Here is a 27140-nt window from a genome sequence, read left to right on the forward strand (position 1 = left end):
TAGCCAAAATTTTTCAATTAAAATAAGGCTGTTCTGGAAAATACAGAAGATATGAATGTGCAGTAGTAAAATGAATTAATTTGTTTAATCTTGGGTTTGCTTGTTTCTGAAGGAGAATGCTTTTTGATCTATCCTGTGAGTAAACAAAATGCTTTTCAATGAGCATACTACAAATGAGCACTTGAGTAACTAAGAGAACAAAAAAAATCTCATGCAATGTATCTCATGTATTAATTGTTTTCACTGGGGATAGGTTGATAGTGTTGAGCAGTTAAATCTGAGCCTTTTTCAGTGACAAGGGGAATTGTTGTAGAACACTTCTGCAGCATTCCTGTTAGTCTTTTGTTTGTTATATGAATTATAATTAGATACTTCTGTAATGTGGAAAAACTCTTCTTCTAGGTGAGAAGTGCAAATTATGATGCAGATCCATTTGTTCAAGAGTTCCAGTTCAAAGTCCGGGATGAGATGGCCCATGTGACAGGACGCGTGCTCCCAGCTCCAATGTTGCAGTATGGAGGACGGGTGAAGTTTTTGCTTTTTCTTTTGTTTCTAAAGTGTTTGAGGAGTGATTTCCCATGCACACTGACTATTTTAGTCAGTTCAGTTGCATTGTGCAATACAGGGATCACAGTTTGAATGGTAAACTTTTTTTGTTATCCTGAAACTGAAAATAGCATAGGCTTTTTCTTTTTCAGTCACTTTAATATCTGTTGCTTTTGTTTCCACAGAATCGAACAGTGGCAACCCCAAGCCATGGAGTGTGGGACATGCGAGGGAAGCAGTTTCATACTGGTGTTGAGATCAAAATGTGGGCTATAGCTTGCTTTGCAACACAGAGACAATGCAGAGAAGAAATACTGAAGTAAGGCATGTCATGGTTCAGGCTTATGACTGTTCTCTTAATGAAGCCATCTTAGTGAAAATGTGAATATAGGACTTCTAATGAGCATTTTACCTGCTTTTAATCATCTAAGATGTTAGGGAGAGAATCCAAGCTGTTTTGCTTCCTTGCTGGAAGCTACACTTAAAACACTGTACCTGGGTACACTGTGGGGTTTTGGTCCTGTGACATTGCTGCTTCATATGTAGTTCCTTCTAGCATCTTGAATGAAGTACTAAAGGTGTCTAAACGTCTTTTTTTCCCCATTCTGGCCTATGGCGTTTCAGAGCTGTACAGCCTCCACATAATGAACATTTTTAAAAGGCTGCTTTAAAAGCTATTTGGAATCGTCTTCATTTGAGTAACACAGTTCTGTGCCCTTCTGCTTTGGTTGTTGTGTGGTATTGCTACTGCGAAAATTCAAAAAGCTTCTCATCTTTAGGGGTTTCACAGACCAGCTGCGCAAGATCTCCAAAGATGCAGGGATGCCGATCCAAGGCCAGCCCTGTTTCTGTAAATACGCCCAGGGTGCAGACAGTGTGGAGCCCATGTTTCGACACCTCAAGAACACCTATTCAGGGCTTCAGCTCATCATTGTCATCCTGCCAGGGAAAACGCCGGTGTATGGTAAGGGAATACCTCTGTCTTTACCTGTTCGGTCAAGTATCGTTCTGAGAAATTTGCTGCCCAGCATATGTTAGAAAATTCTTCAGGACCGTTCTTTAGACATTAGAAACCAATGTTTTGTGTCTGAAGGTAAAATGAATTGGAAGCAGGTCTGAGCATGCAGATAAGTTGGAAGTTATTTTGCAGAGTATGTACATTTAAATTATTGTGACTTAAGCTAAGATCAAAATATAGCAATAATTTCAAATGGACTCAAGTTGTATCCTAATGTTTGCTTCTTAGCGGAGGTGAAACGCGTGGGAGATACGCTGTTGGGAATGGCCACACAGTGTGTTCAAGTCAAGAATGTCATTAAAACATCTCCACAGACCCTATCAAATCTGTGCCTGAAGATTAATGTTAAACTAGGAGGAATCAACAACATCCTTGTACCTCATCAACGGTAAGGCTCTTTGTGGAGACTGATTTGGGTTTTGCTTTAACAGATGTGGTTATGTTTGCTACTCAGCACCCAAAATTTAAACATGGCCAAGTTTTAAGTTGAAATATTCTTCTGGTAATGGTATGTGATATTTGAGGTAGAAGTAAATTTCTTCTAGCATGGGCTCTGAGTGGTTGTTAGCCTGTGAGTTAGGTCTTAAGCCAAGGTTCTTTTCAAATGTTTGATCAGTATGAAAACTTTGAAGAGAAACTGGAGGTCTAGAGATGCTGAAATATTAACATAATCAGAAGGTTTTGCAGGTTTAAGAGCATACAACACATCACAGAATGTAACTGTTGGACATATCAATGTGCTGTTAATAAGGGTAGAAGAATACTGGAGGCATCTTCTCTCACTATAATAGGCTGAGTAATTCAGCTCACTTGTTCTTTGGCTATTCTCTGTGCTCTGTTTGAATGTGTGCTCCAACTGCTTTGATGCCTTCAGTGAGAAGGTTTGAGAAGTCCAACCCACGTGTGCTCCCATCTTTCTCGTTTCTGTATCATTCTGGAGAAGCACAAGTATTTTGGTCCTGAAGACTAGAAATTCAGACTGACTCTAACCTTTACTAGAGCATATCTGTTCTTGGAGTGGAAATATGCATAATGCAAAGTAGCAAGCCAGAAAAACTTTTGGAGTGCAAGTCTTAAGAATTCTTGCCTGAGACTTCCTGAGAGCTTGGAATGAGAGTTTAAATGTGAAACAATGGTGTGTGGAAGAATATTTTAAAGGCACTGGGAGACCATCCTGCTGCTTAAATCCTGTAAGCCAGAATAATGTGAGTGCTACTGCACCCAGCCGTTTGTTGCATGGCTGATGCAGTACCAAAGTGGTGCTTAGCTGACCTCCAAGCACTGGTGTAATCATCCTGTAGAATGATAGTTTCTGTAGGAAGCTGTCTGTACCGTTCAGGTGTAGCTCTGTGGCTTTTCTCCACTAGAATCATGCCACAGTTAAATGGCAGTGTATTTTGGAATGACTGCTGTGGTAGTTTCGAAGTTCACGTCTTGTGCACAAAGATTTCATTGTTTAGGTTTGGCCAGAGCACCTGATAAGAAGGCTTCTCTGTGCAGCTTAGCTGAAATAGAAACAAACCCCCATATTGAGCAATAATCTTGCGCCAACTGTTCATCTACAAGTGTGACTTAGCACTTTTTTCTTTTTGAAGACCTTCTGTGTTCCAGCAGCCAGTGATCTTTTTGGGAGCCGATGTCACTCACCCTCCTGCTGGAGATGGAAAGAAGCCTTCCATAGCTGCTGTAAGTTTTATTAAATTAGCATTGTTTTTTCATCTTAGGTAAATGTTAGAATAGTAAATGCAACTCATGGACTATGTCTATGTCAAATATCTTTCAGGGCTTATGCCAGTTCTTTGTACACATTTCCAATGTTATTAAAAGTCATGTCTTTAAAAGAAAAACACTGCTTGATACTTCAGACTGTTTTCTTAACACTTTAATTTTTAAATCAAGGTAAAATGGCAGTCATGTTAAATAATGTATTTCCGCAAAAATATTCTGAAGGAAATAATGTAGCTTTGTGATGTGAGATAATTTTTGTATTTTTAAAGGAGAAAAATGTAACTGAAGGTCTGGTTTGGCAGGAATGTTTTTGATACTTCTTACCTTTTGTGTTGGTACAGTCCAGGAGATCAAGGTGGTGGTTGGGTGCTTGGTCACTCTCTTCCTATTTTGTCCCCTTGGTATTTTACTTGGCATTGATTGCAGTTACGGAAACTGCGTCCTTGTTTAAAGTAACTAAGGCAAACTGAAGTGTTTCTCTGTGTAAAAGGTGAGAAAACTTCAAAGAGAAAAAGTCTGTGTCTGGATTATAAGAATATGCATTAGTGTGCTGTCAACAGAGGGGGGACTCCAATTCTGCAGATGCATTCGGGGTGCTTGGAGGGCAAGTTTTATACCTCTTTTCAAAAGGTGTTAAACCTGTATCTACTACAAGTTCCAGTGAAAAATGTTACTGTGGTGGTGGTTCTAACGTAAGCATCTTTTACTTGAAAATTGTTCTTCTTGGCTTTTTTGCTATTTTAAGTTTTTGGGGTATAGATTTGATCTTGAAGCCTTTACCTGTGTAATCTTCCCCTGAAGGTTGTAGGTAGTATGGATGCTCATCCAAGCCGGTACTGTGCCACGGTGAGAGTTCAGCGACCCCGGCAGGAAATCATCCAAGATCTAGCCTCCATGGTGAGAGAGCTTCTCATCCAGTTCTACAAGTCAACACGGTTCAAGCCCACGCGTATCATCTTCTATAGGGACGGGGTCTCTGAAGGACAGTTTCGACAGGTTGGTTCATTTGTGGGTTTCTTGAAGGGACTGTGTTACTACATAACAACTCCAGTTCTCATATTTGAATAGCTGTACCGTTGGAGTTGCTTACATTTACACCAAGATACCACAGAATAATTGAGACTTTTAAGGAGAGAATTTCTTAAGTGTGTTGGGTAAGAAAAGTTGCAACTTCTTTCCTGTCTGGTAAGGAGAGGTCTTGGAACTTGGGAAACAATATATTTCTAAGTACTTCCTAAGATTACTACTTGTGTGGCAAAGTTGCACTTCGTGTTAACTACAAACCGTTTATTAGATGTTGTGTGTAGAATACAATGGAAGGAAAACCTAAACTATTCTGTTCTTGTGCTTGTAGGTTTTGTATTATGAACTGCTAGCCATTAGAGAAGCCTGCATCAGTTTGGAGAAAGATTACCAGCCTGGAATAACCTATATTGTGGTGCAGAAGCGACATCATACACGATTGTTCTGTGCTGACAGAACAGAAAGGGTAATCATTGCCCTCTCTCATAGTAGCCTTATGTGAAAAGCTTGATGTCAAGCACTTATGCTCCTGGAGAAAATATTAGCATGGGCTTCTCTATCAATCTGATTGTCTTTGCATTCAGGGAAGATGTTGAATTGATAAGCACAAAATGTGGCCCCAAATTGAAAAATCATTGACCTTAAGTATGTTTAAAAAAAAAAAAAATCCCCATCAGGCTTTATCATGTTGCACATTGATACCAGTCTTTGTCAGTGAACTACAGCTAATATTCATGTAACTAACTAGGACCAAGTCTACAGCAGTTGTAGTAGAAGAAAATATAAAATGATGGAACCCTTAACTTTTTTCTGTTCTTCTGAGTGAGTCGATCCAAACTCAAGCTGACAATTCTAAATAGAAATGTATGTGCAGCTCTTCTGTCTTTCTGAGATTGAAAGTTCTAAAGCGCTGTAGGTGCAATATTCTGTGTTGAGATGGTAGAGAGCCATACAGTGTCCTTGTCAAACATCCTAGGCTGCTGTATTGACGCATTTCAGACAGTACTGAGGCACTTCATTTGCTGAAACCTTGCATGTGTTGAATAGAAACTTGTATTTTTAATTACAATTGAGATGTATAAACAGTTGTTAGCTGCACTTTTTAACAAAACCTTTTCTCTAGGTTGGACGAAGTGGCAATATTCCAGCTGGAACAACCGTGGATACGGACATTACACATCCATATGAGTTTGATTTTTACCTCTGTAGCCATGCTGGAATACAGGTACCATTTGTTTCTTTGTAAGTAAATGTGAATTTAGAACATGTTGGTTTTCTCCCTTTTGTGACACTTGTGTTTACAAACAGTTATTTAGTAGGGAAATGTCATTTAGCTCAGTTTTATCTGAGATACCACATATTGTGGGACTAAAAGTATTCTTTGCTTACGAGGTGGTCTCTGCTACACCCTATAAAACTTGCATTGATGGTAAGTGATGCTTTTTAAAGTTTATTTTAAAGAGATCACTTTATTTTGTACCTTTGTTATTTCTGATAATAAAACTTGCTACTTTTATGATTTAGGGCCATAATGAAATTAACATTGAATCAAGTTTTCAAATGTAAACAGTTTGAAAGACTGAAGGCAGTGTTTGATTATTTGCTGACTAAATGCAGACTAGTGAATTACAGGCTGTGGAAATCAAATCCAACAATGTGGTGGTATTGCAAGCAATACAGTGGAGAGTCAACTTAATGACAAAAATTGTATCAGGATATTGCTTACAAATGGAAGAAAATTAACTCTTTAAATTTTTATCATGTGAGTCTAACCACATTGTCACAAGTTTTGTTTAGGTTGGGTGGGCATGTTTTCTTTTCCAGTTTTGAATCATTGCAATGTTTTTATTCAGGAGTTCAAAACTGCTGCTGCTTTTCTCTACTTACATGTCTATCTTTATGCTAGGTCTGGGCAAGCTAGTTTTTGATCCCTTGGAAAAAAAACAGTATCGATACAAGTTGCAGCAGAAATGCCAGATGTAGTTGCAGCTCATTGTTTTTAATATAGCAAGCCACAAAGAAGTCTCAACTAAATTGATACATTATAATTTTTTTATTTTTTAAAAAGAGAGACTTCTAGCCTGGCTAAAACACAGCTATTGACCTAATTCAGTTACACTAAGATTTAACTTTAGTGCATCACACCTTTTGTGGGGGGAAGCAGGAGGGAAGAGGAGTGTTCACTCCAAAAGAGTGTCCTTCAAAGTAAGTGCAAGTCAACCATTTAATAGAGAACTTCTAAGAGTTCTACTTCTAAGAGTACTTTTAAGAACTGTACACAGTATTCAGTACTTGTTAATGATCTATAAGGAAACGTTAAAGTACTGATGGTGAAAGCGTGTATCTGGGGGGACCCTTGACATGAGTGACATGTAAAAATCTGATTCAGCATAATGCCAAAGAGCAATGCAACTCTTGAACCTGTAGGAAAGATGACATTGTGTGGAAGTAAGGAAGTGTATGTTTTTGTGTAGAACTCTATAGGTAACTTCTGAAATACTGGAGCCGTTTCTAGTGTTCATACTTTAAGTTAGGGTGCTAAGGAATTGGAAGGAATTAAAAGCAGCAGTTATTTTCTGGGAAATGTGTCTTGGTGAGAAACAGTTTTTAATTGAAGGTAGTTAAGAGGTGGTGTAATCATGGTTTAGTCATGTTGGGAGCAGGTTTTGATAGTTGAGGGTTATCTAGAAGGCATGTGGGTTTTTTTCCAAGCAAGAATAATTAGAGTAACATAATCATGTAAATGTTAGACTTCTTATTGATCTGTAAACACGTTTAGGGCTGACATAAGACTGAATTTTCTTTGGCTGCTGTTACATAGGAGTTCAGACTAGATAGTCTGGCCCTTTGTGAACTTAATCTGACTTGACTGTATGGAAAAGCCAGCTAAGTGAATTGATGTTCCCTTCTTCTTAGGGTACCAGCCGTCCCTCACACTATCATGTTTTGTGGGATGATAACTGTTTTACTGCAGATGAACTTCAGCTGCTGACTTACCAGCTCTGCCACACATACGTGCGCTGTACACGATCGGTTTCTATACCTGCACCAGCGTATTATGCTCATCTGGTAGCATTCAGAGCACGATACCATCTTGTGGACAAAGAACATGACAGGTAAATGAAAATGTGTGGTTAAGTTTTTGTCCCTGTTGGTCTTTGCTCCATTGTCAGGCATAAAGCCATCTGACTATAGATAATTACTGCTCATTTTGCAGTTAATATTTGTTACCTCTGGGACTAACCTTAAGATAGTAATTCCTGACAGCTGCTGCTCAGTATCAGACAAGAGTGGGTTGGTGGATTCTACTGAATAACACTCATTCGATTAAAAGAACTAAGTTTAGTTTAATGAAGTATTCTCTTATTACTTTGACATGGTCTGAGGGAATCAAGCCACGCATTTAGTTTTTTGCTTTAGAATTAAAGTAGTCATGAATGAAGCAAATGTTAAGTGCCTTCCACTTATCTAAATCTGCTTTGTACGTCAGAAGTATTTTATAACCTTCAAGTAATCAATATATTTGTAACAGGCTTATTTTTAGATGAACAAACTGAGCAGCTAAGGTAGAGGGGATTTGTCAAAAGCCTTGGGGTCGCTGGGTGAATAGACAAGTGGGTTTTTCTCAGTATCCAGTTCTATTACTATTGCCACGTTGCTCTCCTAAATGTTGAAGAGATGTGAAGGTGGCTTTTTGATCTGAATTAATATGATTTACAGCCCTGCTTGTCTTTTTCTCCTGTTCTTGCAGTGCTGAAGGAAGCCATGTTTCAGGACAAAGCAATGGGAGAGATCCGCAGGCCCTCGCGAAGGCTGTACAAATTCACCAAGACACCTTACGCACGATGTACTTCGCTTAAGTCAATAAAATGGGAGCATACTCACTGAAAGGAAGAACTGAAAAATTAAGCCACATACAATGTATGTTTCCAGTGGGGTTGGTTTATGGGGTGTGCCTCCGATCATGCTGAAGTTGACACTGTGCAGGGGCGAGAGGCTAACCCTTAAATTGACACAAGGAAGATTGTTTACTTCATCGAGGAACACAGCACTATTATGCAATACGAAACCAGCCAACTGCTTTTTTGGCGCAGAAGCACCGCCATCATATTTTTTTTTTAATTTCTTGTAGTTTAACCCTCTTATGCCTTTACCTCAAGTTGCTCGGCAGCACAACTATCTTTGCAAAAAAAAAAATAATAAAAAAATCGATGGTGTAATTTAAAAAAAAAAAAGCAAACCACCTTTACAGGAACAATCACAGTGATTGTTTGGGAGAGGGAAGTGTGCAAAAAAAAAAAAGATTAAGTTTTTGACCCCACTGCATTGAGGAATCTTTCTCTCAATATTGCCATCAAGCATTCGAATGTGAACATATCCAAGTACATTTGAATGTACAGCACTAGCTAGAAAAAATTGAGGGGAGGGAAGATGTTTTGCACACTAATCCAATAATTTGATCATAATTTAGCCAACTGCTGCCTTTGTGTCTTTCTTCACAGCTTTGGAGTTCTCAGCTCCAATAGTTCCCTTTTAAAACGCGAAGAAGCTAGTGGTATTATGTGCAGGCAGTAGTGATCCAAACTCTTCTTGCTCCCTGGTGAATTTACTAAAGCTGCTGTTTTACCTAGTCCAAAAGTTTCAATTATTTTCTATCTGGCAAGTCAAATATGTTGAAGCTTCACATGAGATCAGATGTCTCACGTTTTATGGGATTACATATAGTAAACACCAGAACTGAAACTTTAGAGCTAAGGTCTTTTTGGAAAAAAGAAAAATGCTAGTTTACTTGCTGCCTCTCACACCTTAATGTGATTTCATATGTATGTGTTTTTGAAGTTTAGCTTCCTTTTGTTTCTTTTATATTTATTAGAGTAATAATAATGCTTTAATTTAATTATTACAGAACATATGGTCAACATCAACTTTTATTTTTTAGAAATGTAACCATGTTTATTTTTTAAAAACTGACAACTTGTTTTGCTATCTTTTAGTGCAATAAGCGTTCTAAAGAAAAACTGTGTCCATTGAGCTGTACTAAAGCAGTGTTTGTACCACTAACTGTGGAAGAATGGACACCTCCATGATTTTAAAAGGACAAAGCAAAAGCCTTAATTTTGAAAGGAAAGTTTTATAGTCAGAAGGAATCTTGAATTTTCCTTTTTTAAATCAAAAAAATAGCAAAAATGCTTCTAGAATTCTGCAAGCTTTACTTGTCACTGCAGTGTTTTGATTTAACAAAGGAATTGGCCGTATTTTTGGCTTTGAAATGTGGAGGATATTTGAATTAATGGAAAGGGTTTTTTATTAAGATCTAAGTTTTTACATGCTTAGTTAAATCTATCTGACATCAGTAAAATGTCTGGAATTAATAAAAGTTTTTAGGCTTTTTTCCTCTTTGATAATGACTTTCCTTTTAAAATTAAGTTATTGGTAACTTCATTTCACTTTGCAAATAAAGAGGGCTGGGATAGTTCTAACATGTTAAATCACTGAAATGTGAAACAAATTAATGGGACTCTTTCATTCCACTTTAAAGGTAAGACAATATTTAAGATGTCAGAGATGAGCATTTATTCAGTGAGGGGACTGGGGAGTTTTGCACTTTGTAAACTCGTGAACTGCATTTTTGACTGTTTTTATTTGCACTGGTTCATAGTATATATACTGCAGATCGTTTGTATGGGCATTGCTGTTATCCCAGCCCTTCTGAACTCCACCTGCTCTCCACATGAAAACCAGTGGGTTGGTATAAGTAAGCTTATCTCCTGTCATTCTCATGAAATCCGCTGTTTGACAAGATACTGTATTTTGAGCCTAAAATCTGAGCCCGTTTTGCTTCAACAGGCACGAATCTCCCCCATTTTCTCTGCCAGAAAACAAAGTACTGTATTTTGTGCATTTGTATATTGTATTGAAATGTATGTAGTGCTGTTCACAACACTGTCTCAAAGAGCTTTACTCAACAGTTAGTGTATATACATACTTTATCTCCCAATACCAAGGAAGATAATGTAAAAAGACTAACTTTGCAAAGTTAAAATTGCACTGGAAATAGTTGTGACGGTGGGCAGTTGGCTAGTGGCTTGGGGGTCCCCGGAGAGGGGGTGGGAGGGTGATCAAGGGCGACTCGGCGGACCCTGACGTGTCTGAGAGTCTCTGGGGTCCTGGGAGCCGCACGCCTTCGTCAGCTGCACCCGCAGACCCGGGGCTGGGCCAGCCACGCTCTTTGACTTCTTAATGCACTTACCTTTCAGCGCCTTCAGATAAACCTGCTGCAGGGAGGTTGGTGTAACTAAGTAATTTGAGCAAGATGGGTTTCCGAATAAGTCTCTCAAATGTTTTTCTTAGTCTGTGACCTGACAGTTTTCTCTTAGAAGCACTCTAGCTAGTAGTTCTGTTTATAAAAGGTTCAGGTTCGGCTTTTTACTGAAAATTGTTTTAAAATAGAGAATTTTTAAAAAAAAAAAAAACAAACTATTTTACAAAGACTTCTTGTGGATTTCTGGCGTTTAGATGAAAATTCCTTCTTTTTAAAAAGTCTTTTAACGCTCCTTTCAAAGACACTGTACGCTTCTCATCCTGCCCACGCTCAGTGACTATGATTGGAGAAGCTTTTTTGCTTGCTACTTTCACCAAAAAAAAAAAAAAAAAAAAATTAAAGAAACTTCATTGGGAAAGTGACTTAAATTACTTGTTGAGCTAGCATTTTACCTGGTTTTCATGTGAAGAGTATTTGGATGTTTTAATCTCTCTTCTTGGTTTCGCAAATATCTACGTAAAGTGCCGATACTTATTTGTATTACGATATCAAGTTCCTGGCGTTGTGAGGGCCACACATTTATGATGCTGTAGCTGCTATATTTATTTAAATGGAGATGGACAATTACTGCACTAAGGAATGAGGAGATAAGCAAGGAATCAAGGTTAGTTAGATATCTTGTTTTTTTTCAAAAGAGAATTAATGGTGTGAAATATCAAGTGTAACAAAGGGTGCTGTCATTTTAACTGAGATTAAATAGCCAGATATTCTTCCTTTGTTTAAAAACATATATATTTTGATGTTTGCAGTTTGGGGGTGGGGGGTCGGGATAAATGGTACCTCATCTGTGGTGGCAGTTTCCAGTATATTTTCAGAGTATATGGATTTCTTTTATTTTTGTACCTGCTCTCCTTTAAAAAGAAAAAAAAAAAAAATCTCAAATTTTATGTGCTGTTTGGGGAAATCTTGAGTGGCATACCAGATCCCCCTCTCTTGCTGGGAGCTGTCTGTATATAGTCCAAAGAGGGACGTGGGCAAAGGCTGACAGTTCTACTTACTTTGCAGACGTACTGGCCTCGGTTTTATGCCTATCTAGAAAAACGGTTCCTGTCTCCGAAGACACTGTACCAGTTTGACTGCACCGAGACCTCACTTGTTAAGTACAAGTGCCACTAATCGCTTCCGTGGTGGGAGCACGCACAAGGGCCCCGGCGCTGGGCTGGGGCAGGAGCAGCCTTAGGGTATCGGCCCCACAGACCTGCAGCTGCAGCGCTGGTACTGTGCCAACAGCAGGAACCGCTCCCCGGGGCTGGCGGCAATGCAGCTCGTAACCTAGCAGAAAGCCTTGCCGAAACCTGCGATCTGGCGACTGGTAGATCCAGATTTGGAGAGAAGTAGAGCGTTTTGTAGTTGAGGCGTTCAGCTTGCGACATCTGCTAACAGAATGACTGACTCCACTGTAAGTAGCTTTTTTTTCTTTGTAGGGCACTTCAGCTGTGGCCATTTTACTCAGGATCGCTGTATTACTGTTTAATGTGTAATCTGGTTAAACGCGTCCAAAAGTTATTTTTATAGAGTTCATTCTGGCATCCTTTTGGAAGTTAGTTTGGCCACAGAAATGGTTTTCAGGAGTAAAATGGGTTTCTGGAAGTTGTCAGTCAGATTATTTCAAGATGCTATTGGTCCTAAACTATTTTCACTTCTTCATGTACAAATTTTTGTCCTATAAAATGCTCAACATAAGATACCAGATAGTCATCTTCTGTACAAATTCCAGCTACGAATACTAGTTTTCTACTAGTCTTGAAGTCCACTCTGGTGAAATTCGAAGCTCAGCCTACACTTAAAAAAGCTTGAGGCCTTTTTTTTTTTTACACTTTCTTCATATCTTGTCCTCTTTTGATATTTTCCCCGTTTTGTGAACTGAGGGTTTAGAACCTTACTCGAAGCACTTTTATAACCAAGGAATCAAAAGCTCAGATTGTGTACGTTGAAACTATAAATTCAGTTTTCAGAGATCGTTATTTCTAAATGGCCATCTTAGTCTCTGGTCACGCCAGGCAGATTCTCTGTCCCTTTCAGTGCTGTGGAGTTCCGTGGCTGCTACTGGCAGGTTGATTGGATCTAGTGAAAAAATCCATAGGGCTGTCAAAGGGAAAGATTCCTGTCTGTCTTTTCTACCCAAAGATGGTACTTTAGATTGATACTGGGTTGTTTCACCACATGTTTAAATAGAACTTCACTTAGCCAGTTCACTCATCGTTTTTTGTAAACGTGAAAAGATAGTGGTTAGAGCTTGAGCTAATTGATGCTTTCTGCTAGTAGAAGATTTTGTACTTTCAGTAGTTGAGGTATGAACGAGATAGATACAGGATCCTACATTTTACCTCCTTAGCAGAGTCTCAAGAATCATGATCTCTATAACACTAAAACAAAACCAAATTGCTGTCCCTGCGTAGGCGAAGGTGCGTATGGAGGAGAAGGAATTGCAAGGGAGAGGCTTGCGAAGGAAAATACCGAAGCATCAGTTTTACAGAAACAAGGGTGGTGATGGAGAGACTCCATCCACTTTCCATCCCACGTGCCCCGGCCTTTTCAAATCTTGTCTGAGGTACCCCCTCACCTAACACGGGTAGTTAACATAGGGTCCTTTTAAAACAGATCAGTTCCACTGTTTAAAACTTGGAGTGATTTTTATTTTTTTTAAGCAAGACAGTCCTCAGAAAGTGCCTTTTTAGAAGATGGTGCTGTAGATTTTTATTTTCCAGTTGTACATGGCTGAAAATTTAAGATAAATTATTGAAAATGCCAAGTGTTTGATGGTATCTTTCAGGTACTTTCAAGCATCAGCTTCTCTGAGTCAGGACCAAGAATAACCAGGAAGGTGTTTTCATTTGGAGGGAGAGGTGTTGAGGAACGATCACCAAATTCAGCTGGTAGGCTAGAATCGGGTTTGATTTAGTCAATGCAATTTACCTCTTCACATTGAGGGGGTGGGGGGGGTGGGGGTGTAGGAGAAGCAACAGCATGGGACTCTTGGGGCGATGTAATTAGTGCTGAAAGGGAATCCATAGCTATTGAAGGATGTCGTCTCTTAGATGTAGCAAGCTCCCAAAGATGAAGTAGACAAACTGAAAGCTGTCTGAAGACTTGTGAGATGGTCAGTCCTGCTGTGAGCAGACCTCACGTGGCTTGTGTGTTTAAAGGAGTGATGTGCATGTATCAATGGGACTTCTAATTCCTAGCTGGGTGTTTTGATACTCTGGATGGGAACAGCTTGGTGGGGTGGGTGATGCTGCCCCGCTCAGACGGTTGAAGAGGGTGTGGGTCCATAGTGAGTTTGGTGAGCATTCCTCTGGTCAGGAAAAGCTGTAGACTAGACTATTAAACACTGCACCTCAGTAACCTTGTAATGCTGCATAAAGTAATAATAATAGCAAAGTTCTGCTTTGATTACACTGTAATGTGCTTGCACATGCCTGCAAAAAATACACACTTAACTTTCATTTTTGTAATGGTCTTAATAGCGGTTATCGGACTCTTTTCTTTTATGATGAACCTTGTCCTTTATTGTGGTGTTTCTGTATATTTATTGGTAATCTGTGTGCAGCTCATAGGTCTGTGTGTCTGGTCCGTATGTTGCTTTTAACACTTATTTTTAGGTGGGAGAAGTTTCTGAATGTTTTGTTTTTCTTCTCCAGAGTCAGCTTAACTAGTCATGTTTGAGAGGAGACTGAATAAAACAGCTCGATAGACAGACTACTTTAATTGGTACCTTGTTTCTTTAAGTTTAAAACTAAAATTACTTTGTGTTCATTTTATTACTGTTCATACAGTCTTGGGCATTTAAGATGTAGAACAACTTGATGTCAGTCAGGATATTTTTGAATATCGGGAGCTTAAGCGCAAAACTCCCACTTTAATTGCAAGTGGTATCTTTGCAGGAATATGTTCGTGTCCGGACTTTTCCTAGGAGCAGGCAGAGCTTTTTGACATCTATTAATTTGGACGCGATCAATGAAATATTTAGGGTACGCAGTCCCAGAGTGGGGCAGTGACCCTTGTTTGGAGTTGCCCGCACCTCTTTATTGAAAGGGACGCTGTCAGATTAATGCGCAATATAGCAGTCCCGCTTATGCTACCCACAAAGACTATGAATCGAGTATCTTTTTGCTGTGTAGATTTCTTCTGATTCAACTTAGAGAAATGAACTCATGTTTCTTGTAGTTTGTTACCAACTTTCTTGTCTTATTACAGTGCCCAATGCCACTTTGTTGGTATTTAAGCTTGCAATGATGTTAAATTATTTTATATTCCCAATTTCTTAATGTTGTTAGGCTAGGATTTAGAAAGCATTTTTTCAGTCTAAATTCTGAGCCAAAACTGTGTCTTCTATCCCTTTTAGTAGTAGGCGTTTTTATCTTTTAGACTAAAAAGGGCCAAAAACCTTGCACCGTCAGCTTGTTTGCAGCAATACTCTCCATCTCTTCCCTTGCCTATCAACCAGTTTATTTTCTGTCTACATTTAGCTAATACTGAAGCTGTTGAGATTTAGAAGGAAGTTGCTGCCTCTTCTTTCTATCAAAAGAAATGAAGTGGACTTGGGTCTGCCGATGCTGGTTTCTGTTGGGCACAGATCTCTTCCTAGAAGTCTTGCCTTGGTGATGATGAACTGTAGCACACATGGGTTTAATTACAGTAGAAATGCTCTGGATGTTTCTGTTGCATTCATTGGAGGGTGCGTGATGTTTTAAAGTATCCAATGTAAATACAAGCTAATAAACTGCTGAAGATGTAGACACTATTAAAATACTTCAAATTTAAAAAAAACCCCAACAACCTAGTGCACATGGATAGTTTTAATTCATCGTCCTTCCTGGCAAAGTTTGAGACTGAGGATTTGCTGTAATTGATGTTACTCATAGTAAATCGTGCTGGGATTAATCCTAAAACTGAACTGGCTCAGCTATATGTTTTATGAAGAGGAGAAGTGGTAGTGGTGACTGTGCTGTTACACCAATGGTAGAAAGCTCTAAAAAAACGCAAGGAGGAAACTTGTCTTCATATTGAAAAAGCTGAATATACTGAAAAAAATCTCATGCTGCTAGAGCCTTGTGAACCTGTATCTTTGCATCCACAGTTTACCCAAAAAGACCCCACGTGACTACTTCAAAAACTAATACATGAGGGGAAAAGTATTTTCCTGGTTTTTTTTTTTTTGAGTGCCTGTTCACCTCCTATAAGGACCGTGCTGAGAAGCAGGTGGCAGTGCCTGTAACAGCTATATAGTTACATCAAACTGTCTGTGTTTTGTATCTTATCCTTGAAGCTACCTTACTTGGTCGAAACAGATACAAGTTCCAGTAGATCGGTGCTATTTGAAACAACGGAGCCGAGGGGGTTTGTGAGCAATACCTGACCCCTCCATAAAACACAGATGCTCTGATAGATTTCTGGTTGCAATTTTCACGCAGTTCACACTGAAGCGTGCCTGGCTACCGAGAAAAACAGCAGCAGGCAGTTGTAGAGTTAATTTTGCTGTAGCACTACAGTTGCTCTGCTCTTCCTCAGCTCTCACCTACCTCCCTGTTCCCTTACGCAGGATCGCTCTCCCTCCGCTGCCTGTATAGAATTAGCCGTGTTGAGGACGCTGTAGCTGTGTGGAAGGTGAATCAGCTCTGGATGTGAGGGGTGGTGGTAGTGCGGTGGTGATGAAAGCAACTGCCTGTAGAAATAAAGGACTGGGTAGGAGTTGGGTGGATGTCAGGTAAGCTGTGGTCAACTCGAGCCCTTCAGGGAAATGGATGGGAACGTCAAACTTTAGCTTAGGTGTCCTGAACTGTTTGTGTCGGACTTGAACTCATTGAGAGCAAGTATGTGCCTTTTTCTGATCAAGAACAGAGCTGGAAAAACTTGCGTTTGCATTGGTAGTATGGTTAGTATTTTTCTTGAACTGTTTTTAAAGCTTGAAGTCCTTGGTCAGAATGGAGTTGGCTTTGCGTTGAATTACTTAATCAGTGAGCCCTGAATTATTTGTGAATTAGAACTACCCAGAGAGGAGAAGCTTTTAAAACAAGTGGTTTCTGGAGAGTAATGTCATCAAGTAAACATACTTCCTGGTAGACTTGCAACTTTTTAAATAAAATTTAACCTTGATATGTTTCTCTATCTAATGAGAATCATTAATTCTGCCTTTATTTGAATGTTGCCTGTCCAGTAATGTCTTCACTCTTTACTGTGCTCCTGCAGCTTTCCGTACACTCCATTGCTTCTTCCCCCCTACCCCCGTTTGGTGGCTGTAAGGACATGAAGAATGTTGTCCAGTGAATGTTGGGGAGCAGTGCAGAGGTCTGATTAAGTGGGAACATGGAGGTGAGGATTAAACATCACAGATGATTCTTCAAGAACCAGTTTGCCAGCAGCTGAGGGTACTGATGTCTGTGTACAAAATCGTATGGTTTCTTGGGTATGGAAAGAGTTAGCAAAGTGGTACGAGGGGAGGAAAGATCCCCCATCCTCTGATATCGAGGTACTAGCAGAGGGAAAGCCGTTGTAGACTGTCTGCTGCGCAGAAGTAGGCACCTGTGTCCTTAGATGCTAGTTTGGGCTTAAAGCTGCTAAAAAAGTGGATTTTCAGACCGAAATGGAAGAGCTTTTCAAACAGGTTATTTCATGCCGTTTTGAGATATTGATGAATTATCCAGCCAGGAACTCTGGTATCAATGCTGGCTCTGAAATGGGTTCCCTCTCTGACCTTGGGTAAACAATTCTGCCTCATTTTTCGCTCTATCTAGAAAATGTTTATGATGATTCACATCGCCTTACGAGAGCTAGCTATTAGGTGTTCTGAGGATGAACCATGTTGTGGAAGTGCTAACTTCCTGATACAAACCTGTGCACCTTCTTGCAAGTTTGCATCTTCGATTAATGCAGTTCTGTTTGGAGTCTGTCTCTGACATGAGCCTGTGCTCTTTACTTATATCTCATCGCAGCTCTGCCCAAGGAAGGCCATTGGGATTGGTCCCATGATGTTTACCTGTTGCTTTCTTTTAAGGTAATCCATTTGTTGCAAAACAGACTGTCAGAGGGCAAGTTTATTTAAATGAAAGTTTTTTTTTTTCATTGCTGAGAATTATATAGATCTTTCAAACACGTTTGGCAGTTGGAAAATTAATACCTACTGTAATACTATCTAGCAACACAGAAAAATATGATTACGTGTTGAGTTTAGGGCTCTGCTAGCCCATAAATCATAGGTCCACAACCCATTTAAGTACAGGTGTGCAAAAATTAGCTATTAAAATAGTTACTAATAAACTTTCATTATGCTTACACTTGCAAATCTCTTAAATATATTCAAAACCAGTTTCTTTGATAGAAAATCCATGTCTTGCCGGGTAGTGTTCACTCAGACGTAATAGCAAAGTAATACCCACTGGAGCAATGCTAAATTTAAAGAACCTCTTGAAGTATTTGAACCTGATAGTGTGCCAGCAAAGTGGAAACTTGAGTAGTGCTCTTTAACTGGTGGGGAAGATTGAACGCCAAAAAACTCGGTGAGAGGGAGACTGCTAGAGATGAAGTTTGTCTTCTGACTTCTGGCAACTTTGCAGTGAAGAATGGCTTCTTTTGGGTACTTGGTTTTGTACATCACTTTCCTCTTATGGCTATAGTTTTTAGTTTTCTTTGGACTTGATTTCTATTCTTCAGCGAAATGTTCTCATTTCTGCAGTTTTCAGTGTTGAATCTAGCCTTGGGACAACTTAATGTTGTTTTCCTGTAGAAAAACCTGCTTCTAGAAAGTTGCATTTTGTGTCTGTTTTGCAGGCAGTTTTGAAAAGCTAGCCTCAGCACAGCAATAGAGTTGGCAGAACGAGTTTTTGGTCTGAAATATTGATTTTTACAGGCTCGTTGCCCAGCCCCGACTGCCATGACCAGCGACACTGGTGTACAGATCCTGCGTTTCACAGGTTAGGTGACGCACTTTGGGCTCACAGGGTACAGATCCTCCTGTCTGTTATATTCCTGTTTCTTCCCTTGGTGTAAGCCGTTAAGCTTCCCCAGGTAGCCTATTGGTGGATAAATAGTGTTGTTGCTTGTTGTGGGGAAAAACTAGGTTGGAGGTGTCTGATCATAGATAAGAACATTGTCTATCGGCAGGTATTACTTTATAGCTTTCACGGTAGTTGGTAGCATTCGATTATGAGCCAATATGGGTATTAAAGTATCTTCAGGAGAAGGTGGCTCAGGTGGCATAGTGTGTGCCATAAACATTGCTAGTGATCAAGCTGTATTTGTTTAGGAGACTGCTGGAAGCAATGTCATGCATATAAATTTTGCGTATTTAATACCATATGTTTAAATTGAAAAAAAAATATTGTGCTGTTTGGGATTCCTTTTCAGAATAAAATTCTAATAAACCAGTCCGGTGGATTGAGATTCCCTTCTATGTGTACGTCTTGCTCTTTCTCATATGCTGGTAACTGCTCCCCTCTCGTTTTGGTGTTACCATTGCTTAAGCAGGAGCTTGAATGTGTTCCCACCGTGAAGGTACTGGGGGTTTTCAAAGCAAAAGGGAATTGTTTCAAGAATAAAGTAGAGCTGTGACTTGAGACATTGCACAAATAGATTGTAGATGGATGGCAAACAAACTGGTAAAAGCCTTTATTTTTACTTAACCATCTTGACCATGTGTGCCTATTTGTATTGCGGATGTGGGCTGCAACCATGTGGGGTGGGAGGGAAACCATGTGTCGGTGTGTTTTGAGATGTACTCGCTAAGCAGAAGCGGTGTCCTCTGCCCGTTCTCCCTTTCCAGACAAATTGTTCTTGCCAAAATTTTCTACCTGTTGCAAGAGTTGCTTTCTTTCCAGCACAGTAAAATGTCAACTTCTTTCACTGTTCCTTCCCTCTCGTAGGCATCTGTAACCTCTGTACGACTGTGTATAGTACACACAACAGTCACCGGATCTCTACTGGCTTTAGATACCATCAAGCTGGGTGTATTGTAAACGAACTGTATTCATTTGAAAAATAAATTTTTTTGAAATGCGTATGTGATACTTTAATTATTTTTTTTTAGACTTGCATCATTTTAACTTCTTCCCAAAGCCGTGTCCACAGGAGTGAATGGAGATGGAGGGGTTGATCTGAGCTGTGGTGTCAGGAGCTGGGTGAGATCTGGAGGGAGGTACCAGGCATGGCTGCCACACCTCTGCTGGAAACGATTTTACTTTCAGCCTTTTCTGTTTGATTTGGTTTAATGCCATTTAATTTTTTTAAAAACCAGGGAAGAACTTCTTGAAGTGCTCAGATCGGCAGTTTTAAATCCTCCTGCTGTCTGCAAAACTAGAGCTGTCGTGGGAACGCGATGGTCTCTGCGGGTTAGGCCGGGTGACACCGTGTCCGTGTCGGGGTTAGGAGGGGGTTGTGGTGCTCTGTCTGGGGCCCCCCGACCTGCTCCCCGCCTCTCCGCTTGCGTTTATTGGTTATTTTGTTGGGATTTTTTTTCATAATAATAACAACAACTGGTTTTGGTGTTGCTTTGCTTCGGTTTGCAGGGTAACTTTCGCTAATAACTGCAATAAAAAGAGACAAGCTCTGCTGCGGCCCCGCGGGCCCTGCACCCACCCGTACCCCGGGGCCGCGCGCCGCCGGAGGAGCCCCCGCCCCCCCCTGCCGCTGCCGCGCGCCGCCGCCTAGCAACGGGTCCGCGCGTGCCTGGCAACCGGCCCGGCGGCGGGAGCGGCCCTGAGGTGGTGAGGGGAGCGGGGCCTGGCGGGGACGGGACCGGGACCTGGGACCGGGAGCAGGGCCGGCCCCGAGGGAGTTGGGAGCGGGTCTGGGCTCAGGATGGGCCCCGAGGGAGCAGCAGGGCCGTGGCACGGAGGAGCTGGGGCTGCCTGCGCCCAGCCAGGGTGAGGGACCCTCCTAGCTGGGGGCTGAGCCCCTTCCCTGTTCCCCCCCTTCCACCTGGGGGGTCGGGCCCCTGTGCCCTGCAGCCCTTTGTGCCTTCTCTCTGGTTCTGCAGCCCCAAGTCCTGCCTGCAGGGCGTCCTTCCCTTTAGGAGTTCCCTGGCTTCTCCTCCCCAGCAGCCTTTGGTGCAGGTGGCTGTGCTCAAGGAGCTCTGTCCGCACTACCGGTGCCCGAGGGGACTGGGGGACAGATGTAGGGTATACCAGAGCCAGGAGGTCTGTGTGCCCCAGAACTCTACCTGACTGTGGGTTTTTTGGGACCTGCAGTCTCCTCAGGAGCTGCTCTGATCCTGTTGAGCGGTCTCTGCAATTCCTGCCGGTTTTGCAGGGATGTGCTGGGTAGCAAGGAAGATGGCTGCAAACTATACTGTTCCTGCAAAGCCTTCAAGTCCCCTGGGACTGCAACCCTGGGCTGAGCCTATGCAGCTGTAACAAAAGGAGAATCAGTAATGTAATCAGACATTTTGTCCAAGCTCAATACATGCCATGTGGGAGATGGTGCTGTGAGCGGCTCCTTGTTGCTCTGCAGACAGCACGGTTCTCCAGGGAGAGACAGGTGGACAGGGCTTTCCTCCTGGCCCAGGGGCGGAGGGTGGCTCCTGTCGCCTGCCCTTCCCCGGCTGGGCAGACCTGTGTGTCTGCATTAGGCGAGATGCCAGGTTAGAGCTTGCTGCTGCCTTTCTCTTGAAGAGCTTTCCAGTTTGTGGATGCATCTCCATTTCTGGTGTCTTTCCATGAATAAACACGAAAAACTTCCGCTCCCTTTTAATCACCTGTTTAGCGAGATGGCCACGCTGAGTGTAAAGCCAGGACAGCGGTTCACCTTGCCGGACTGGCACACCAACTCCCATCTCATCTCAGCTGACGCTGAACGCCAGCGTTCTGCTTCCCACCAAGTCCGGCAGGAAGCCCGAGCTCTCCGCAACGAAACCAACAACCAGGTGGGCCTTTTGGCAGCTTGGCTGCTCCCAGGTTTGTCAGAATGGCGGGCTGGGGAGTACGGGAGAGTGTCTGGATCTGGGTGTGTGGATGAGGGAATAGGAGAAGGCTTTACCTCTACAGAACCTGCTAAATATGTACATTTACTTCCTGTAAACCCATGTGCAATGATGCATGTGTACTGTCATGAAATCCCTGGGTGTGATTGCAACTTGAGTTGTTTTCTGTGCTCTCCCTTTGTGTAAATCACTATTAGACCAAATGGCAACGTGTTGTACTCCTGTCAGGGGTCAGTCAGTCCTGACAACAGGGAAAGACTTCAGCAAGATTCACAATTGCAATATAAAAAAGTAATGGCGTTTCTCCTCTAATTCCAGACGAAATGGGATGAGCACGACAACCAAACCCGCCTGGCTGAACATATCAGCAGCGTGAACAGATGGAAAGAGACCCTGGACAAATGCCTTGCAGACATAGATGCAGAAATCGATGCCTTAGCCAAAGTATGTTGGGAAGACAGATGGCTGGAAATCAACTTACACTCAACGTGGGATGTTAAATAATTGAGGCTTGTCTTCTGCAACGGGCAAGCCCATATGGAGTTCAAGGGGGGCTTATCACAGGTATACTGAGATCCATACCTGATGAAATGACTTCCTGGAAAGCAAACCACTATGTTCTTGGCTGAGCCAAGCCATTTCATGGAGCTGTGCATTGCATGCTCATGTTTGGGTTTCTGGGTGTTTTTCGTTGGTTTTTGGTTTTGGGTTGGTTTTTTTTTTTTTTTTAAGCTCTGAAGGATAATGAGAAATATGTTAACACTATCATTTTAAAATGTTTGATTTTAAATAGAGAATAGCAGTGGGACATCTCTCTGGTTCTTTTAGTTCTAAACCCAGAGGCTGCTGCTCCTGGAGTTGTTAGCCCCCAGCAAGGTGTGATTCCCAATGCAAATAGCAGATGTAGAGGACTAATGTGTTTGGCGCTCGCAATTTTCATTCCAAACTTGCTAAAAGGTTTCAGAACTGCAAAGACAGGCAGTGCGAGGCCCTCTTAACAAGGGTATCGGTGGGTTCCCCTTCCTTCCTTCCTCCCATCCCTGAAGGAGAGACACCCAGCTGGCTGCTTCTTCCAGGTGAAGGAAGCAGCAGAACGTGCCCTCCAGGCAAAGAACTTGCCTTTGGATGTTTCCATTGAGTGTCTGACGCTCCGCGAGAGCCGTCGCGCCATCGATGTGGTGAGGGACCCTGTGGAGGAGGAGCTGCACAAGGAGGTGAAGGTGATAGACAAAGCCAAGAGAGAACTGCAGCAGAGAGTGAACGAAGCCTTCGAACAGCTCTGGTGAGGCGAATGACACAGCTTTTGACCGGACTCTGCCCTCCTTGCTTGGCCCCGGCAGTTTAATGTGCCTCTAATGCCACGCTGATGATTATTGTCAAGGTCTATGGGGTTTGGGGGTTTGTAGGGGAGAGCATGGCAAGGGAGACTTCATAAGCATCCTTGGAAAATTTTGGCCCGGACAGATATCTTGTGCCACCTGCCTTGGTTCATGAATCAGTGACCGGGAGGTGTTAAAGCTCCCAGGCCCTAATCCCTCGTGGGTCACTGCCCCGCGGCAGGAGGGCGGGCAGCTCAGTTCACCAGTGCGATGCCAGAGCAGAGCATGGGGGAGCCAGGCAGGCAGCCAAGCAGGTGTGCTGCTCTACCACGTTGGGCCCAGCTCACTGGGAGGGCAAGGAGCTCATCACTCATTTTAAAAAGATGACTGAGGTGATGATGAAAGCTTTGGAAGTTGTGAGCTGCCTCTCCCCTCTGCGTGCTCGCTGCTGACTCCAACCCTGCTTTCTGCAGCCTCTTACAGGAAGCTCGCCAGCAGCTGAGCTGTGACCACCGGCGCAAGATGGAAGCATTGGAAATAGATCGTGTGTGCTTATCCCTCAACGTAAACTCTCCCAACATCTCCTTCAAGGTCAACCCAACACGGGTCCCGGACGGGTAAGGAAAGAGCCTGCCCTTGTGTGGCCAAATCCATGCTGGTGCTTGCAAGAGCCCTGGGATGCTTTTTCTTTCCATGCTATATCCTGGCTTGATGGGTGCAGTTTTGGAGAGAGCTCAGAACAGGAGCTGGCTTCTGGGATTTGTTGTGGCTCTTGAATTGTGAAGCCACAGACTTTTGGGAGTTATCTAAATTGTCACCACAAAAACAGAGAAGTTAGCTGCCCTGCCTCCCTCGTGCTTGGCTATAGGTGACACTCAGTTAGTAGCGTGGTATCGGCCTTTGGCACAGCTTATGGAGGCAGTTGCTGCACATTTTCACTTGCTTGGTATTTCATAGCATGGTTTGGCTGTGTCCCCGGTTTGAGCAGATGTTGGGCTCGGTGCAGGAGCCATGGGGTAGCAATCTCCAGCTGGTGCAGTGAGGAGATCAGACAGGATGTGACCTCCAGAATTCCTGAATCATTTTGTACTGCACAGAGCCGCCTTGGCCTGCAGCAGGTGGTTCCTTTTGAACTGCCTTGCAAACACTCAGCTTATTTTCATAACTGCTGATGTGTTCACAGATCAACTGCGCTTGATGAGTGGGAACAGACTAGCCAATGCAACAAGGAGCATGCTGAGGCAGAAATGAAAGCTTCGACTGCGCTCCGAGAAGCAACAGTGCTTGCCATTGCACAGGTAAATTAGTCCCTTGGCTGTGAATCGGTGGTGCAGAAGTTCTGGATCCAGTGTGGGAGAACGGGCTGGCACGTGCTGTGGCCAGGGGAAGGGAGCCTTGGAAAAGACAGCATTGGCCCACGGGCCTCTCTGAGAGCAGCTGCCCTCCTAGTTTAAAAGAGGAGCTTGATTATGCTGCGGAGCTTGCAGCAGCCTCAGCAACCTGGCAGACACGTACCTGTCCATCGCAGCTGCCAGAACCCGGCTGGTTTTGCCTGTAGGCTTGTCCCAGCCTCACAGGCAACGGCTGGGAGGGAGACACCTTCTAGATGTGTGTGACTGGAGCCTGTTCTCTCTTCAGACAAACAACGAGCTGGAGGCTCAGCGTGTAGCTACAGAGTTTGCTTTGCGCAAGAGGATTAGAGACCTGGAAAGAGCCTATGATGAACTGAAATGGCAGGAGCAGAATGTAAATGTTGCTTCTTTCGTTATTGACCACAACCTGGGGTGGGAATTGAATGCAAAAGACTGCTTGTTCTGTGGAAAGCTACTTGGCCTGAGCATCGTTTCCACATGAGAGCTGTTAAGTGGCACATGTATGATCCCTGCAACATCCTACCTCCTTCTGCTATTGCAGTTGCTGCTCTGGCGTTTCTCAGCAGCGGTGCCGAGTTTTGGCCTTTTTATTTCACCCCTGGTCTCAACCACTGTGGCCATAAAACACCAGCAGCACTATGCCTGCTCCGTGCGAAAAGCCCGATCTATGAGCAGAGGGGTTCAGTACTTGAAGCCCACCAGCCCTTGTTTAAAATCCGTTCCCAGCACAGTAAAAGCCCAGGATGCATGGGGGATGTTTTCCAGGCTGTATCCCTGGCTGTCCCTCATGATACCTGTCTTTATCCTTAGACCTTGGAGGAGATTGCTGAGATGGAGGAGGACATCCGAGGCTTGGAGGAAGATCTGCGGCGGAAAACGCAAGATCTGAAAGTGGCGCACACCCGCCTGGAGACCCGCACGTATCGGCCCGATGTGGAGCTCTGTCGGGATCAGGTACCAGCCTCGCCTGGCACACTCCCTGCTGGGAGGGACTGGGTGGGTGGGACTGGCCGGGATGGGGGCTTGCGTGGGTCTGAAAAATGTGGATGCATTTTGGAGAAAACTAGAGAGGGGCTGAGCGATGGATCCTACAGTCACCTAGCAAAGCAAGGGAATAAATGTCACAGCTGGGCTAGAAGGGGAACGAGAGAACCGTGGCCTTTGTAAAACACCACTTTTAACTGCTGTCCCCTTCTCCCTCCCCACCTTGCAGGCCCAGTACGGGCTGACAGATGAGGTCCGCCAGCTGGAGGGAACGATCCGTGCGCTCGGACAGAAGCTAGCGGAGTCCCAGTAAGTCTCCTGCGCTCTGGGGTGGAGCAGTGGCCCAGCGTTGCCCACGTGAGGGACGTGGCTATGTGCAGCCCCGGACCTGGCACACCTCCAGAAGCTGCGTTTTGGAGCTCGTGTCTGTTCAGATCAGGAGTGGAAATAGTCTTTGGGCTTGGGGGGAGCTGGACTGGGCAGCAGGGTGCAGGCGAGGCACGAGAGGTCTGTGGCGGGAGGGTGAATGGGGTTCCCATGGTCCCTGCTTGATTCTGACTTCAGCCCAGGCACAGACAGTTCTAAAAGGGGGGGGAAATGGGTGAAAAGTAAAGGAAGAAATAGAAGTGCTGCTCTGGGCTGGCGTGGGCGCTGGGGGTGCACGTCTCTGCGCTGCACTCCAGGAGCAGCATGTGGGCTTGCTATTCACAGATCCAAACAATGCTGCTGCTGTGCACCAAGAAATACCCGATGCATTTGTTCTTCGTACAAAGGCAAATGCTGCACAGATATTTCTGCTGCCAGAAAGTGGGATGCTGGGTGTTTCCTGTCCAACTCGGGAAGTGAATGCAGTGCTTGAACCCAACTCCTCTCACTTCTGCTTGTTCCCAGGGGTGCCTTGGACGCTCTTTACAGGCAACTTCACCGCATTCAGACAGATATTGGCTACAAAGCCGGTTCCCTGGTGCTGGACAACAAGTGCATGGACAGCCGGAGAAAGCTCATGGTCCCTGCCGAGAAATTTGTGCCAGAGGTCGACACTTTCAACCGGACCACGAACCGTGCGCTCTCTCCGCTGAAGAACGGGCAGCTGGAGTTGGCTTAGGGCGCCCGGGCAGCGTTGTGCAACGAGCCGCACCGAGCGGAAAGCTACCGGTGACTCAGTTCTGTAGCAAGGAAAGCGGACATCTGTGTCGTGTTAGGATAATGGAATTCTCCTCCCTCCGAGTCTGTTATATAACTGTCTGTCCCCTTCTATGATGTTTATAGCCTCTTGCACTCCAAGGAGCGTTATAAACAATAAAGAGTCTGTCCCTAAGAGCAGTTGTCATCCGATGGTGTTGGAAGCGTTTCGCGGCGATTGAATCCATCTGGGCTCTTTGAGTGTTTTAAGCCCTTTAAAGTGCAAGGCGGCGCTCTGAAAAGGGACTGCGTAATGGTGGCGGCAGGCCAGATCTGCTCTGTTGGGCGTACTGACTCAAATCTCCTCGCTTTAATCATTAAAGTCAAGTTTGGGTTGGGATTTCCCCTTGCCTGCTTGCCCTGCGGAGCTAACGCAGCTACCGCAGCGAGAGCTGGGAGTCTGTTCTGGCTCTCGTGGCGACTGAACTTGTTCAAATTGAATTGCAGCGTTTGCATTCTGCTGTGAGTTTATTGTTTTTATTCCGTGCCGAGTACCGCACGCTCTCCTTGGGAGACGGCGTCCTCGCGAGCCGGATTATTCTACGTGCAACACGACCAGAACTTGACCCGCTCTTCTTCCCCGAGGGTGGGAGATGATGCTTAGTATCCGCCCCGGTGGAAAGCAGCCTGGATTTGACTTTTGGCTTTCGGACTAAATGCTGATAATGAGGAATTGGGGGAATAATAATAATCAACACTTTCCCTTCCTTTAAGCAGCTTTTTTTTTGCTGCC

The 27140-nt window shown here is 43.4% G+C and overlaps 2 protein-coding genes across 2 annotated transcripts in view; both read left to right on the forward strand.

Moving 5' to 3' along the window:
- Positions 1-10409, forward strand: part of LOC127025012 (protein argonaute-3) — a 33799-nt gene extending 23390 nt beyond the window's left edge. Inside the window, exons 10-19 of the mRNA XM_050909786.1 lie at positions 403-525; positions 732-865; positions 1326-1510; positions 1793-1952; positions 3160-3250; positions 4094-4288; positions 4647-4781; positions 5439-5540; positions 7232-7431; positions 8067-10409. Coding sequence (XP_050765743.1) covers positions 403-525; positions 732-865; positions 1326-1510; positions 1793-1952; positions 3160-3250; positions 4094-4288; positions 4647-4781; positions 5439-5540; positions 7232-7431; positions 8067-8175 — 1434 coding nt within the window. The 3' untranslated portion in view covers positions 8176-10409. The remainder of the gene's footprint in view (positions 1-402; positions 526-731; positions 866-1325; positions 1511-1792; positions 1953-3159; positions 3251-4093; positions 4289-4646; positions 4782-5438; positions 5541-7231; positions 7432-8066) is intronic.
- A 10927-nt stretch (positions 10410-21336) lies between these two features.
- TEKT2 (tektin 2) lies at positions 21337-26531 on the forward strand. The gene is made up of 9 exons (XM_050909970.1): positions 21337-21492; positions 21868-21993; positions 22626-22831; positions 23342-23485; positions 24052-24166; positions 24507-24614; positions 25052-25195; positions 25455-25534; positions 26117-26531. The coding sequence occupies exons 1-9, from the start codon at positions 21337-21339 to the stop codon at positions 26328-26330; spliced, it is 1293 nt and encodes a 430-aa protein (XP_050765927.1). The 3' UTR covers positions 26331-26531.
- Positions 26532-27140: the final 609 nt, after the last annotated feature.

This window comes from Gymnogyps californianus, chromosome 22 (genome assembly GCF_018139145.2).
Source record: "Gymnogyps californianus isolate 813 chromosome 22, ASM1813914v2, whole genome shotgun sequence".
NCBI lineage: Eukaryota > Metazoa > Chordata > Aves > Accipitriformes > Cathartidae > Gymnogyps > Gymnogyps californianus.